The following is a 16,340-nucleotide window of genomic DNA, read 5'->3' on the forward strand; positions in this document are numbered from 1 at the left end:
CAGCTTGGGGCCACCTGAAGCAGTACAGCTGTGTCTGTTTGCCACTCAGCTCAAAACAGAAACAGCCTGGCTGGTGGCCCTGTCCTACCCACACCTTGCCCCGCTACAGTCCTCTTCTACACTTCAGTTTTTACACCACCTAGATGTTTTAAGGTTTTTGATGGGTTAATTCCTTAGGCTGCTACGAGACACGTTACTACAGATGGAAGTTGGGTAACAGACTGTTAATGACAAACATGCTATATAGTATGTTGGCTGAGCTTGAACGTCGAGCAGGTACTGGAAGAGAAATTCAGGTTTAATGATAAGCTTCTTCCTCCCACTGGGAACCCTGGGATCTACAGAAAAATAGCAATTAAAAAAAAATATATCACATCTTGCTCTTCTAGCAAATCCCTCTGTTTGCAGAGCTTTCAGAGGAAATGTGATGATGGTGGACCCTGGGTATGCTGGGGTGCCTTTGCTAGGAATTTTAAAGCAGGGTAGCAAAGCCTGGTCCTAAATTCTTTAGCGTATTTCTTCTTTTACTCATGTTACAGAACGGTTCTACCACGGAATGCATCAAGTTTCTGGAATGCGTAAAATGAGTGAAATTTTCTATTACTGTCTTGAGTCTTGAGTCACTGAGCTGGCTGTGATGCCAACAGATTAAACGAGTAAGGAAAAAGTGAAAAAAACGAAATAAGGGCTTTATGAATGGTCCTATCTTTTAATCCTGAGTGTTAAGATTTTTATAAGGAACAATTTTTCTGACATCAATCTCACGTCAGAATAGTTGAAGACCATAACGTTTCTAATTTCTGCATTACTGAGTTTCAAACACATTGCCCAGTGATTGTAAACTTGTAATGGGGTCCCAGTAGCCTGCATACACGCTGAACAATAAAGACAGATTTATAGAGGTACATAGCTATAAGTGTCTTTTTTTTTAAAAAAAAAAAAAAAAAACAACAAACAACTGCACATTCAAAAGCTTCTTATAAATCTGCTGAGACTGTAAATCAAACCCAGTTATTTACTTCAAAGCAGTTAAGTCATCCACTGTTAAAATTAAAGCATAATTCAGCCGCAATAGGCATCCCATCAAGCATGTGGACTAAGAACTGCTGCAGGGAAAACGACGTGGCTGCATTAGGCTCCAACACTTGCCTTGTTGAACCAACTTCCATCAAAGGCAAAAGTGTACAACCTTCCACCTTCCTCAGACTGCCTGCTGCACGGATTATGAACTTCATAAACCATTGTCACACAAAACATAAAGGTCACTTAAACATTTTCACATAAAGACGCTAAGCAGTAGAGTATTACAATTTTAAAGATATGTCAATAAAATGTGGAGTTACTTTAGCAATACAAAACATTTAAGGGAAAAGACTGCCGGAGAAAGTTTGAACAGTTTAATAGCAGTGGTAGACGATGGTGCTTTAAGGATCACTTTTGGAGGGATAATGTAGATGTAAATAAATTTCATCAGCTCTTAAAGGGTTCAGAACAAAGGAAACTTGCACTGTAAATTTTTAGTAGAAGGTAACATTCATCAGACAACAGATCCAGTTCACAGGATCTGGAGTACGCTGTACATTTCCTGCAGGTAAAACAGACGTTCTAGCTTTGTAGGATAATTTCATTTTGAGGCAACTGCAGTTGCTATTAGCAATATAAGGTCTAGACAATATGAATATGCAGTACATGATGTTACCTACTGCTATAGATTAATCTGTTTGTTTTCCCCAAAGGGCACTATTACATTTAATTTTAATCAGAAGGTAAAACTGACCATAGATTATTTAATGCTGATATATAGACATATTCACATTGTGCACAAAAGTCTTTATCTTCACCTCAAACATATTAGAAGAAGACATTATGCGTTCAAAAAAATTTTTGCTAAAATAAATTTTATTACAGACCTTGTTTATATTATAATTAAAATCTGCATACAGAATCAAATTTAAATCCTGCTTGAGAATTATGACTTAAAGTTAAGAATTTTTAAAATATCTACAATTATACAAAAATATAACCTGCATCGTTAGCAAATACTGAAACAAACCCACATCATATACCTTAATAGATGAGATAGCCTCTTTTTTGAGTGAATAAGGAAAGAAAAAAATAAATTCTTATATCAAACGGTGTTAAGATGTTTTCCTCCTCCTTTTCTCTCCCTCTAACAGAAGAATCAGTCACCATCTGATGCCATCAGCATGCTTGTACTTGTGCAAAATACTCAAAACCTCCATGCAGCACCCACTGATTTCACCTGCTTCATATTATAGTTTGAGCAAAACAAACAAGATGCCTGTGAACACTGACTGCCCACCAACTATAACAAATGCATTCTCATGCAGTCATCACCTCATCCTCCCTTTATTCGTATTTGTCCTTGTCTTCATCCATTTACTACATCTTTTCAATATCAAAATAGTAACCTTTGAGGACAATGATTAACTGTGATTTGACCAACAAATCAGACAACTTCCCTAAAGAATTGCTATTATTTATAAATATTTATAAATAAATAAAGACCTAAAATAATGGGATTGTTGACGTAATTAAAAAAAAAAAAAGAAAAGTTTTTTTCTTTTTCCTTGCTAATTTATCTCCAGTAATGCAAGGAAAAAACCAAACCAAAACAAAATGTGCGTTTAGCATTATGAATTAACTATTTTCCTATCTGTTCTTACCAGACATCAGGCCACTGGTTTTTTTTCTTTTTTTGGTTTATTTGTATCATCATCACTATATGTAGAGGGATGAAGCTGGGTTAATTAGCATTGATAATGCACTGCTGTGGGCTGGCTGCAGGGGCGGCGGGTTGGCTGATGTAGATCAGGTGCAGCTGGGGCTGGTTCTGGTAAGGGGCTGGGCAGCCAAGGAAGAGAGAGCAGCCGAGGAAGAAGCAGCAAGAGAAGAGAGAGTGGACCCTGGATGAGGGGAGATGAGGAGAAGGCAGCAGAGGGACTGGCACGAAGAGTGTGTTGGTATGAGATGGTAAAAGACCTTGTTGCAGCTTGGTAGTTTGGAGAGTGCTGCGACAACTGTAGTGCTGGGATCCCGCTATTGGTTTACCTGAGTGTTACCTTAAAATGGAATACTACATAAATTCCATTTAAAAGTCTCATAAACCGCTGAAGTAGCTGTTGTTTCCAGTAATATGACTGAAACTCAAGGTTCTTATATTTACAGAACTTGAACTTTGCTTTCAGAAAGCTTTGAGCCCTTTCCAAAACTGGCCACTTTAGAGAGATATGAGGCCATAATCCCACTTCTTCTCAACCACAGAAGCCTTGTGTACTTTGTGCTAACTACTCTTACCTTGTGCATCCCCTATCATTTTAGCATTTCAATTTTTAAACCTCACAGCATCACTATGCCACATGGAAATACTGTTATCCTCATTTTACATTTAGAGGGGAAAAGACAAGATTACTTGCTAAATGTCATGCTGTAAGTCTTGGGGAAAACAGTGGTCTCCTGACTACCAGCACATTGCCCTTCTTCCTAAAGCACTCCTCCTTTCATGTAAATGGTGAAAACAATTTGTCCCAACACTTGCAATGAAACACAGAGGAGAAACATGAGTATGCGTTGTGTACCTCCTCCGGATCCCCTCTGCAAGGCATGCTCTTGTCTTCTTTTAGTAGTATTTTTGGCCTACCCTAATGTTAAATCCCTTCTGCAATGAAGGCAGCAAGACACATGTTGCTAATGCTCTCTGTGTTTAAGGGCGAGCAGGAGCACAGCACTGGGCGCTGGCCAGGCTCTGCCTTCACCTTGCCCGGCATCCTTCCAGCCAGCAGCTGGCTCTGCCTTGCACCAGGCTCTCCAGATAATTTGACAGCAGTGTATTTTAAATTATTTTCACAACAGCTATCTTGAAATAGTTTTTTGCTTCATCTACTTCATAAAAGAATAATTGTCTGTCCCAATATATGTTTGCCAAAGGAAAAACTCCAAAAACTCATATCGTAACCAATTATGTTGGAAGACACAGAAAATGGATTACAGCTCATTCACTGTTGTAAAATACATGTTTTCCCACTAATTCATCCAACTTGAGCTGCCTTTTCCCAATGGGTTCATTTCTGATGCTGATACAGTGGCTATGAGTATTTACTTGAACAGACTCAATGACTAACCAATATATCCTCCAAGGAGTTATAAAATGAAAATAGATGTTTTCACTATATGCGTAACTACAAGAGAAAGACCACCGAAATTTTAAAATACATTATATTTATCTCCTTATGTAGAAATATAAAAATACTCCCTCATATTAAAAAATGGCATTATATACTTTAGTAAAATAGCAACAAATGACATGTAAGCTAGTCTAACCATGCCAAATGAGGGAGAGTCGCTGGAACTGCCATTTGTGGCAGGTATCCTCACACACTCCTCAATTAGCTCATTATTTTTGCTTATATAGTGTGACAGAGATTTTACACAATTACACATGCAAAGACTACCCAAACTTTATCAGCAGCCTCAGAACTGTCATTGTGAATGCCTAAGTGAACATATCAAACTGCAGCTGTTTTGTGACATGTTGATAAAACACAGGGCTTCAGCTTTGCGCAAACATACCAACCCCTCCACAGATTCTGTTCTCTTCCCATTTCATTACTTTACAATGATTAAACCGCTTCTTTCCAGGACTAAGAAATTGATACAGCTTAATCCTGACTTTAGCAAAAGTGTTTACTCCACTTAAAAGATTTGTTACATGTAATTTTTAATTTTCAGAAAATTTGCTTCACTAAAACTCCCATTAAAAAATATAAAGCAAAACCAAGATTTTATTTTCTCCAACCTAACTGACAAACAGTGGGAGGGACAGGATCTGTTCTTCCATTTTATTTCATAATGCTGACATGGTTTTCAGCATTTCAAATTCTACTCCAAAGCTAAAAGTCAAAGGAAAGTTTTAAATCAAATATGCTTCATTCTAAGTAGCAATCCACAATGTACATTTTGTGGATTGAGAAGATAAAAATATTTCTATGAACTGGAGATAACAGGTTTTAAGCTAGTCATTGCTTCTGTTGTGCAAAGAAGTTAAAAACACAAAAAAACCAACCATACATTAAACCCCCAAATTAGATGGTGGTTTTAATTTGTCATGTCCACCACAGTGTAAATAATCATCACAGTTTTAACAACTTTTGCAAACATGCAATTCTTCTTTATGTAAGAGCTCCTGATAAAGTGCTAAGTAAAGAGCAAACTCTTTATTTTACTCTACCACGTACAAACTCTTTGGTTTGTCTCCATCATAAACTATAGTATAGCACAGAAATACCCAGGCTACAGAGAGCACAGAAAACAGACCAGCCAAGAGCCTGAAGCGATACAGCTTCAGTGACAAAGCAGTGTCAAAGATGCTGCAACTGGGTTTTTATATTATCTGATATGTAACTTCTGATTTCAGATTTACTGGGATTAATGCAATTTCTTATTCAATTATGAAAAGTAAGATCTTTATTAACTCTTTTTCCTGTATGAAAGCATCACATCAAAGTACGAGTTGCAAAGCACAGTCAGTAGAGGCCACCAGCTAGATCACAACTCACAATCATTGTTTTTATACTAATACTCATTTCATTGCATAAGATATGTAGGCAGATTTTTTTTTCTTCCTACTCCTTCCCAAAACATACAGCAGGAAGGTATTTTTGGTATTACTATGCATCTGATATAGAAGGGCAAAGTCATAGTACATGTGATGAAGCCCCTGCAAATACTACCAGGGGTTGTGCCAGCTCCCTGTCGGTCACCTCCCTTATCATCTGGAGACGGAGCTCTGTATGCAGCAGGAACGGCACAGAGCATTCATAGAACTTCTCCAGATTTTAGCTGAAAACATACTGTTTCCCTATGTTTTTAGCTACTGGATAAATCTATCTGGGATGGATTTTGGTCTGTAATTGCTCAACTGATTAATTTTTGCTATCGAAATATGGTACCAGTTATGATGTTAGACAAACAATATTTTGGGTTTCCAGTTTTCCTTATGTCCCTTTCTTTCCTATAAAGATAAAAGTACTTTTGAAGAAGCCACAGACTTTTCTTTTTTAATGTCATTGCAAGGCTGGTACAACTTGCATTCTATGACCTGTGTCTTGAGAGAAGTCTTTAGGAGGCAGAAGAACTAATTTTAATGACCTGATCCGAAGTGCATTAAGTAAAAAGAAAGTTTTCTAGACTTCAGTTGACTTTAGTGGTTTTTTTTAATGAAGACTGAATGAACTATTTGCATTAACAAAGTAATATCTGAAAATACGGCATATTTCCTGTCAATTAGTCTAATTAGAGCAAACTATGTGACATTAATTTATAACGAAATATTTAAACTGAAGAACAAACCCACTAATTATATCATTAAAAATGTGAAATTTATAAATAAAATCATAAAGTGCCAGTAGAAAATGAAAAAAAGTTCCTACATATATAATTAGTTGATGGTATCTAATACTAAAATATTAATCAGATATTTTACTGCTATTGAAGAGAGTTTCTAAGAGTGTGTGTAACCTGAAGCATCAAGTTCATAACCAACTTTACTGAAACAGGCAGGTTACAATTATATGTCTCCTATATATCTCCTATATGCATCCTCATTAGAAGATAGGCAGAAGACACACTCTGTGCATACTAAGGACGTGTCAAGAGCCTGAAAGCTGTAGCACAAACAATAGAGGACTTTTAACAATAGCTGTAGCTAGACAGTTGCTTAGATCCTGCGTGGGACTAGAAAAGGGTAGAAGTTTAAGTTGAAAAAAAAAAAAAAAAAAAAAGACCTTCTGGTTTCAGCAGACAGACAAAAAACCCTAACGGACCAGTGTTGGAATCAGAAGAACGAATAAGCATCTTTCCTGATCTCTGAGAAGGCTGGGCTAGGCAAATTTCTGTGTCTTCCTGGATATTTGCCCATTAGTGAAGTCCACAGTGGATTTACAGAAGGACAACAAGGTTAATTTTTGTGAAAATTATATTACAAAAAAAGGTTCAGTGTCTACCAAGTAAAAAACAAAGTGATGGCAACATGGTGCATATAGATGTCAAAGACTTAGGGGAAAATGTGTGTCTAATCCCTTAAAACATACATAATGTAATTCCACATTTCAGGCAAAAAGAAAAAAAAATACTTGTGGGTTTTGGGGTTTTTTTACTGATATTTCATTATTCTTGTATCTGAGGATATAAATGTGTTTATAAAATATTCACCACAAAACTGTGCATGTTATATTTGCAGCAACCTAGCTATCTATACATTAGATCTTTATATTCCCCACAATTACTGTATTCAATCTTCAAAACCTTGTTAACAAAATACAAATATTTCTGTTTTGCCAGCAGTATAATAATTCATTTTGAAGGAGAGGAACAAGTCCCTCAGCATTATGCTTGATAAAGATAAATCTACATGGTTACTGATACAACGACACAATGTCCAGGTTTTATTTACAGAATACTTCTGCCCCTGTGGGAGACGCTTGCTGGCTCTTGAATTTCCTCCCTGGTGCATTAGCTTTTCTGCCAAGGAGAGGGTGGGATGTAAGGCAGACACAAAAGTAACAGTCATGTCCCACTGTTAGGACAGTAATGAAGCTAATTAAGATGGAAGGCCAAAAATGGTCAGCTAGGAAGCTGACAAATCAGGGAGAAGGGAATCTGACAATTCAGCACTGAGAATATATGACATGGAGAGGCGCAGGCTTTGCAGAGACAGAATTCAGGACACTGCCCCAGGCAGAGCATAGGAGTTTAGAGAAGGGGCAGGGGGGAAGCAATCCAAAATATGCACCGAGAAATACCATTGAGAGAAGACATTTTCTATTCTATACTCAGTGTGAGAACTAACTGCCCAGGTCACGACTACCAAAAAGTATATAAAAAGAAAACAGCACGTCAGCTTCACTAAGAGCAGAAGAGTTTTGAGAGATGTCAATGAGAGATTAGTTGTGGAAACTGGCTAAGTAACAAAGCTTGAAGACAGTATTGTATCTGAATTACTGAAAAAATCCACTCATGGCAATTAACATACAGTTAATAAGTAGATCCTGTGTCAGAAAGGATGAAACGCAAGTAATATAACTTTTGAGGGAAATGCCACCAATTTGGGGCATCTGCTGTGGAAGCTTGTGCCTCAAAATAACGTAGTGCAATGTTACAGGGACACTAATCAAGCCGGTAAGCACAATCCCCAAGTCAAATTGGAAGGACTGTATCCAAAATAATCACCAAAAGCAGACAGAGCCTTCCAAACTAACACGTAGAAGCTCCTAATAGATGCTATTCTGTCTTAGGATCTCTGACATACAGATCATATCTTAATTTTTTGTGCAAACACCAACAAGCATCGAGATATATACAGCTGAATATATGAATACTATTCATTAAAAAAGATACTGGATTTGACCCACCACAGTCAAAGGACAAGATCCAACTGATTGTGCTTGTTGGCACAGAAAGCTTGAATGGAAAGATATGAAGTACCCTTATTCTTCTAGTAAACCTCTTGATCATACAAAAGGCTATGTATAACCAACAACCAGAAAAGACTAGCCAGAAGCTAAAGGCAGGAGCACACTGATAAAAGGACATTTCTGTAAAGGCCTAAGTATCCGAAGGACTCCTGTCATTACAGGGGACAGACAAACTGTATATAAAGGACAACTGTAAGACAGCATTGTTTCCTACACTAAATAAAAGTTCATACCGTACCAGGAAAGCACCTCACTAAGACTGTATCAAATACTGGATCAAAAGTTCTATAAGTCCAGGCACACAAAAATGAAGAATGGAAGTATGGACAAATGGTAACATGATGCAAAGAAAGCATTTCCCTTATCAGGCCACGGACTACGGACAACAAGCTAAAGATTTGGACTTGTGGCTGCTCTGAAGAGAAATAGCTAAAAGCACATGGAAACTAAACCAAAATGTAAACATGGAAATGTATGAAAATTTCAGGACACTGAGGAAGAAATGAGGGGAGACTCATGAAAGATGTAGCCTTACACATCACAGGAAAGGTGTGTAGTTTTACACATCTTACACAGCAAACAAGAAAATTAAGTAGTTTAAGTGGTTTAGAGTTGTCCTCAAGCATCTTGTTCTGGTTTTGGATGGCATAGAGTTCATTTTCTTCCTAGTAGCTGGCACGGTGCTGTGTTTAGTATGAGAATAAAGCTGATAACACACTGATGTGTTAGTTGTCGCTAAGTGGTCCTTACCCTAGGTCAAGTTTCCCATGCTCTGCCAATGAGGAGGTGCACAAGAAGCCAGGAGGGAGCAGAGCCAGGGCAGTGGAGCCAAACTAGCCGGAAGGATATTCCATATCACAGAAAATCAAGCTCAGTATATATAAATGGGGGGGAGTTGGATGGGGGCCACCGATAGCTGCTCAGGGACTGGCTGGGCATTGGTCAGTGGGTGGTGAGCAATTGTGTTGTGCATCACTTGTATGTCTAGACTTTTATTTCTCTCTTTTTGTGGTCTACCTTTGCGTTACATCACCATCACCATCATTATTACTATTATTATCATCATCGTCATAATTATTACCATTACATTTTATTTCAATTATTAAGTTGAAGTTGTTCCTAAACCACAGGTTTTACCCCATTTTTGTGATTCCCGCCCCCATGCCAACAGGGGAGCAGTGTAGCAAGCTGCTGTGTGGTATTTAGTCGCCGGCTGGGGTTAAACCATGACACACATGTGCCACTGCTGGACCCACCATGTAACTACATAAGAAGGGGGCCAAACCTGTTTCCCTGATAAGCATCACCAAGTTCCACAGCAGTGGTCTGTGCTAGAACCTGTGTGAGATAACATTCACAACTCACCTGGAAGACATCATGAATAACAAGGTGAAAAAGTCCAGCAATAAAAATAAGTTTCCAGAACAGTAAAGAGAAGGGTTGGTTTTGAAGAGGTGCAGGACCTCAGGAGACTGAGTGGACAGTAAAAGGAGATGGGAAATTCACGCAGAATAAACATTAAAAACATGAGAAAAGTATCCTAGTTTTGTATAATAACTGATGGCCCAGTTTAGAGCTCTTATTGAGATTTTTTCACAAAAAAACAAAAAAAAAAACCCAAAAAAAAAAACCAAACCAAACCAAACCAAAAAAAAAAAAAAAAAACAAACCCCAAACAAAAAAAACAAACCAAAACCCCCCCCTAAAACTTTGGACAAGTAGTGAAAGGTCTCTATCCCCGAAACTGAATTTGTCCAGTCTTCCCAGAAATGCAATAACAGCAATGTAAGAGCAGCCAGGACCCTAGGGAGTGCCAAGTGGTGCTATATACAGGACAGGTATGCTGTGGTATTTCTTCAGGGTACTCACATTGCATTCTGGCTCCCATTACTGTATCAGATGCTCTGAACACTACTAAAGCACCCTGTGAGGTGTAAATGGCCTTTGACATGAAGCCTTCTCAGTTCTGTTCATCTTCTAGGAGGTCTGTGAGCATGGGCTATCATAGGAGAAAAAGAAACATCACATTCTACAATGATACGGCAGCTTATAATGCCCGTCTGGAGACAAGCTTGGGAATAAACATCTCCCCCCAGATCTTCACAGTTGTCCTCCTCCTGAGAAGCCAGACTTTGCTTTGATTTCTCATGAATATTCACAGAACTTCACAGGCAGGTTGCTGACAGAAGCACCATCTCTAGCACTTGGTGTTTCCTTCAGTGATTGAGCCTCACCAGTGCCAAGGCAAATGACTGCAGCTATTCTGAACACAGCACTAGTAGCTGTGGATAATCACTGCTAGGAAGTGTTTCTTGTTGGGGGGGGTGAGCTGGGGGGAATTAGGGAAGACTGAATTTGGGGGACCAAAACCAAGGAAGAAAACAGGAATATAACCAAAGAGACACTGTTGGATCCTACTCAGATCATCTGGGCTCCCCCTCTGATGCTCTTTACAGCAACCCCATCCAAACAGAGAGAGAGTCAAAAAGCCAGCTTTGGCTTGTGACCACAAGTGCAAGTAGAAGGTTCTGCGTTCCACAAGCAAGAGAGGTGAATACTTCTTTACACCGCAGACTACCAACCCTTCATGCCCATCACCTGTTTCCAACCTTGGAGTGACTCTTCCCCTGTGCTGTGGTAGGGCAGGCTAGGGAAGACAACGAGAGGAAAACTGAATTAGTATGGAAGAACCAAGATGTTTCTTTCCATCCAGATCAGTCCCATACAAGCACATCTGCCAACAGAAAAGCCTGTGTGCCTTCCAAGGCGAGGTATGATTGACTGCCTGGAAGTATAAAACACCACAAGGTGGCAAAGCTAAACACAGGCACTGCAGGATTTGTACTGTGTGCTGTGATAACTGAATGCCAAGAAAACCTGAATCAAGTATCAGTCAAGCAGAAAATACCATGCTCTGAAGCATTATCCCAGATGAGATTTTGTTATATTCTGCAGGAAAAATAGTGGGTAAACCCCAGACGGTGCTGCCTGGTGCTTGTTTGGAGAGCATGTAGGGTGCTTAGCACTTGTAATGATGAAAATGCAAAATGCCTACTAAAATGAGGAAGGATACTCTTGTCTTCAAGAAGATGCTGCTCTTGCTGCCCAATCCCCCCCACCCCAAACACACAAAAGCATTGGTAAAACATTGCACAACATGGCTTTGGAAGGGCCAAAAATTGTGAGAGATTTGATACATTTATGACATTAAGAAGAATTTTTGCTACTTTGGTCCTACAGGTAGCACTTAACATAAATAATTGCTCCTGAAAGTCTTGCTGTACTAACTGGAACTGGTCTGTGAGCTGATGTAAAGCGTCAAGGAACAGGCCCGTTATTATGGATGGTGGTTGCAAAAGCTTCCCTTATAGGAAAATCTTCTCTGAAAGCCTGTTTGGCTACGACACTGTGCGTAAATCTTTCCAAGAGGAAATTCTCCAGCTTCTCTTCCAAAAACTTCTATGTCTTAAAAAGAAAGATGAAACAACATGCCAATGCCTGCCCTTGGCTAAGACAAGAATGCCTGTGCTGATATTACCATGTCTGCAGAAACCTATCATTATTTAAAAAGATAAACTTATCAAACAAAACCTATCCATGATGTAATAAATCTTACAAGCCTGAAACTAGCTCAAAAGCTAAGCACAAGGAATGCCAACACTGGAGTTGCAGCCCATTCTCGGCCTCTCCACTGTCTTTACCCTTACGCAGAGTAAGGTACAGTTGCAAAGCAAGGTAACACTGCTCTTCAGAGGAATCTGATTGTATCCGTGTGGGACACATACACACCAAAAAGAAGTCACATTGGACTGTCTTTTGAGGGAGAATGCTAGATACGAAAGGACAGTAACTTCTTTTCTTCTATGAATCCAAAGCTTATGCTTGCTACCTGGAGCTGGTACTTATGTAACTGTCATATTCCCTGCTTTCCTAAATGTAGTCTTTTATCTTACAATATGAGCTATATTTTTTGTTTCATACTAAGAGACTTATTTGTCTTCACTAAAACAAACACTTTGAATAAGTCCACTTACAGCAGTTACAATCACTTTGTATAACTGACTTCTCCACCACTTTTTGTGTCATATGCAGGTAAAATGTTTTCTTCCAGTAACAAAAATAACAGATTAGGAGACTGGGATTAAAAAAAAAGAAATAAATCCAATTTCCAGAAAGATAGATAAGAACACTGTTTTTTTCTTTCCCCCCCTTTTAGGAATATCCTCTTTCCTCTTACAACACCCCCCAAAAATGTTTCCTATAAAGAACAGACCTTCCATTTTATATGTGAATAACTGCATGGGCATGACCATTGATTTGGCTTGAGCTGCCAGAGAACGCAGTTAAGACTTGAAAATGCTTAGGCTGAAATTCTTGACAAAGAATTAAAATGAGTTAATTTGCCCTATCAGAAGTAATGCTGCATGATGAAGAGAAATAACAGAAGTCACCTGATGGGTAACATGAAGTGGAGGGAAGAAAAGGACAAATGTAAAAATAAAAATTTTGCAGTAGCCACAAAGTGACCTACACACATGTGCAGAAACATGTAATAGATACAGTAACACAAGACTCCTGTCATGCCCTTGCAGGCATAACCCCAAATACATGTCTGAGAGAGACAACATTAATCAGGTGGATAATTTCTGCAGTAAGTACTGGTGGAAAAAGCCAACCAACAAATCTGCAACATATGAGTTCTGGTTGAACATTGGGAAGTTATTATTCCCATAAGGAGCAGGATGTTGTCTGTGCTGTCTCATGCCTCAAAAGCCCCAGTGAACTGGTCTGTTGAGATCATTCATTGCAGAGCTGTGAGCAGGCGTGGGACAAAAGCCGATTTTGCACTACTTGTCCCTCTGAGAAGGTACGCCCAGACCATGGGGATTACCACTGCTCTGCTGCTGCAACCCAAGAAAAGCATCTGTGGATGTGTGTGCCTGAGAAAAACACCATTGCAGCTGAATCTGCTAGATATTGTCAGGCAGAGCTCTAAACCTGACCCCAAGCAACAGTTCTTTAAGTCTCCAAATACTATTTTCCAAATCAAAACTAAACAAGAAGTTGGAACAAGCATCTATAGTCAATTCATGTCCTTGGGAATTTCGAATCTTAATTTAAAGAAGACTTGAGGTTTCAGAAAAATATTAGAGACCACAGGTTGATGTGTACTAGCGCTATGAAAAATTATTAGCTCATTAATTCCAGGCACTGTATTCATTTCAAACCCATCATACAGCCTTAATTTTGCAAACAGATGTGGTAATGCAGATCTGAACACCACAGGGATTACCAATTCCCTTCACATGCCAAGAACAGAGGGAGAGGAACGTGGGAGAGAACTGGTGAACTACGAAATATAGCGCTAAGGTCCACCGTGATGATGAAGGTAAGTGCCAGAACCGACACACATACTGTTCAATACAAAACCAGTTTTGCTAAGGACTGCAGTTAATCTGATTGTTCTTACTAAAAGGAAAAGAAAATAAAATATCAATAACAGAGTGAATTAAAAAAGCATGATCAAATACTACCTCCAAGAAATTTGGGGCTCTTAAATGACTAAAGTATCAAAAAGTCACTAAAATATAACATTAAAAAAAAAAACCCCAAACAAATAAACTGAAGAAAATAAGAACGCAGAAAGATAACTAAACTCAGCTATACTCTACACTTTTCATCTATGATAAGAGAGGTCGTTACAAGTAGAATAGTCACAATAAATGGTGGGGGTGGGAAAAGAAAAAGAGAAACCCAAAGCCTATTTATTTCTTTAATTTATTTTTTAAATTTCTTTTTCTATTCTAGTAAATGTATAATTATGAAAATACGTTAAACATGCCCCCTTGGCCCCTTACTCTGCAGAAATGTCCAAATTTAACAACAGCTATCTCAATAGTCTAATGCACAATCTCTATGAGGAATTGATCACTTTGACAAGCACCCTTAAGAGTTATCATTAAATTTGTTATTTGAATGTTCCTTAACTGGATGGTCAGAGAATTTGCAGTCCATTCAGAGCTATTCCTTGTCACCCATCTCTCCTTAAAAGGATTTTTCAATGTCTTATGTGCAATCTTTTGTTCCAATCTGGAGTTTTTAGAACCCTGTTATTGACACCACCATTGCATTCCTCAGTGCTGTGGTTTGTAAGCTGATCTGTGGAGATCTCTTCTGTTTAAGCTGAAGAAAACTTACTTTTTTTTTTTTTTTTTTAATTTTTGTGATGGGATATGATTTTGCAGTCTGTTCTGCAATGTGTAAGTGGACGAACACCTCCTTCAGAAGGTATCAATGTTCCACAATTTTAAAAATTGATTGAGAAATAATGCTATAATGCCAAGACTAAATCTGTATGGTGAGTTTAGTTCTTTTAAATGCAAAAGAGGACATACATTTATTTCCAGCAAGGCAGTAAATATTTTGGTTTTTTCAAGAACCAACATACCTGTGACAGTTGAAAGCAAACTTGATAAGCATGTGTCTCTTTTACTCACTGTTAATAGTTTCCCAGTAGGAAAAAATCATTTTCAAACTCCATGTAGCAGTACTTTGTCAAAAAAAAGGAAATATTTTACATTTCTTCTTCTATTGCACTGCCATTTTCATAACTTCCACACCTTATATGTGGCCTATAAAAATGCACATCTTCAAAAACTTTGCATAGATATAGTATTGCAACTCATCCTGAATGTGTGTATATATATATATATATATGTATAGGAGTGAGAAACATTTAAAGTGCTTCAAGTGTGAGTTGCAATATTTAATGTCTTAAGACTATTTTCAAAAGCGAGCCCCCAAAATAAATCTGAAGGCTCCTGCAACAATTTGGCAAGACAGACACTACCAGACACTATTGTATTGCTACAACACTGTCAAATACTTACTGTGAAGATACTGAGCAATGCTTATTATCCACTCATCTGTTAACTTCCCAGCTTTCGTTATCTTAGTACACTTCAGCTGACTTGAGAGATCTCTTGATTCAATCCAACAGATTGTGTCCTCTTTGTAGCTATAGTCTAGTGTCAAAATTGCAGATCCTTTAACAGGAGCTCCAGCAGACACTTTGCTTCCATTAAGATGCAATACCTCAACTGTTTCAGAGCTCGCAATCAGAAGAAGAGGAGGTCTATCATTAGGCTCTAAAAACAAAGTGATAAGAATTTAAAGGGTTAACAGACTGTGTATACCATATTGATCTTTTTATTTTTAATGTAGTTTTCAATGTTCTTACCTGCGTGTTTTAAAAGATATAATAAATTGGTTTTGTTTTTATTTTCGTAACTATCATATATTTCAAATTACAAGTCTATTTTATCCTGCTGTTCTAATGGTTCACATCATTAAAGAAAATTAATTACCCTAGCCCCACAGCTTCTGTTTCATTCCAAGTATCATTATTGCAACATTTTTCATGCCTAAGTCATAAAATGAAATACAACTTATGCAAATTATTTCTATCCAGATTACTGGCATTTCCAAAAGAATGAATGCCAGGAAAACCCACAGAACTTATGAGTGCACATGAATTGGTAAAGTACTTTTCATATTGGAGTCTGGAAAAAAAAAAAGAGGAGCGGATGCTGTTAAAAAAATATAGAACCAACCTAACAAAAAAGCCAATGCATTGAAACCTGGTACGTCATGCAGGTGGGTCAACCACCATGCTTTACAAGGGACAAAGCATCATGCAATGCAGTTTCCTGACAGCAGAAAGGGAACAGAGGAAGCCTCATTTCCATTGCAGCACCATTAATATCACAAGAAACAAACAAACAAGAAATATGAAGAAGCAATTGTAAATCTAATAACGTGACATGCAACCTAAAGTGTCACCTTTGC

General features: G+C 38.2%; 1 protein-coding gene across 1 annotated transcript in view; it reads right to left on the reverse strand.

Moving 5' to 3' along the window:
• LRP1B (LDL receptor related protein 1B) overlaps positions 1–16,340 on the reverse strand; it is a 470,964-nt gene that overhangs the window by 355,328 nt on the left and 99,296 nt on the right. The window contains exon 4 of the mRNA XM_056350419.1: positions 15,383–15,640. Within this exon, the coding sequence (XP_056206394.1) occupies positions 15,383–15,640 (258 nt within the window). The remainder of the gene's footprint in view (positions 1–15,382; positions 15,641–16,340) is intronic.

The sequence above is a fragment of the Falco biarmicus genome, chromosome 8 (assembly GCF_023638135.1).
Source record: "Falco biarmicus isolate bFalBia1 chromosome 8, bFalBia1.pri, whole genome shotgun sequence".
Taxonomy (NCBI): domain Eukaryota; kingdom Metazoa; phylum Chordata; class Aves; order Falconiformes; family Falconidae; genus Falco; species Falco biarmicus.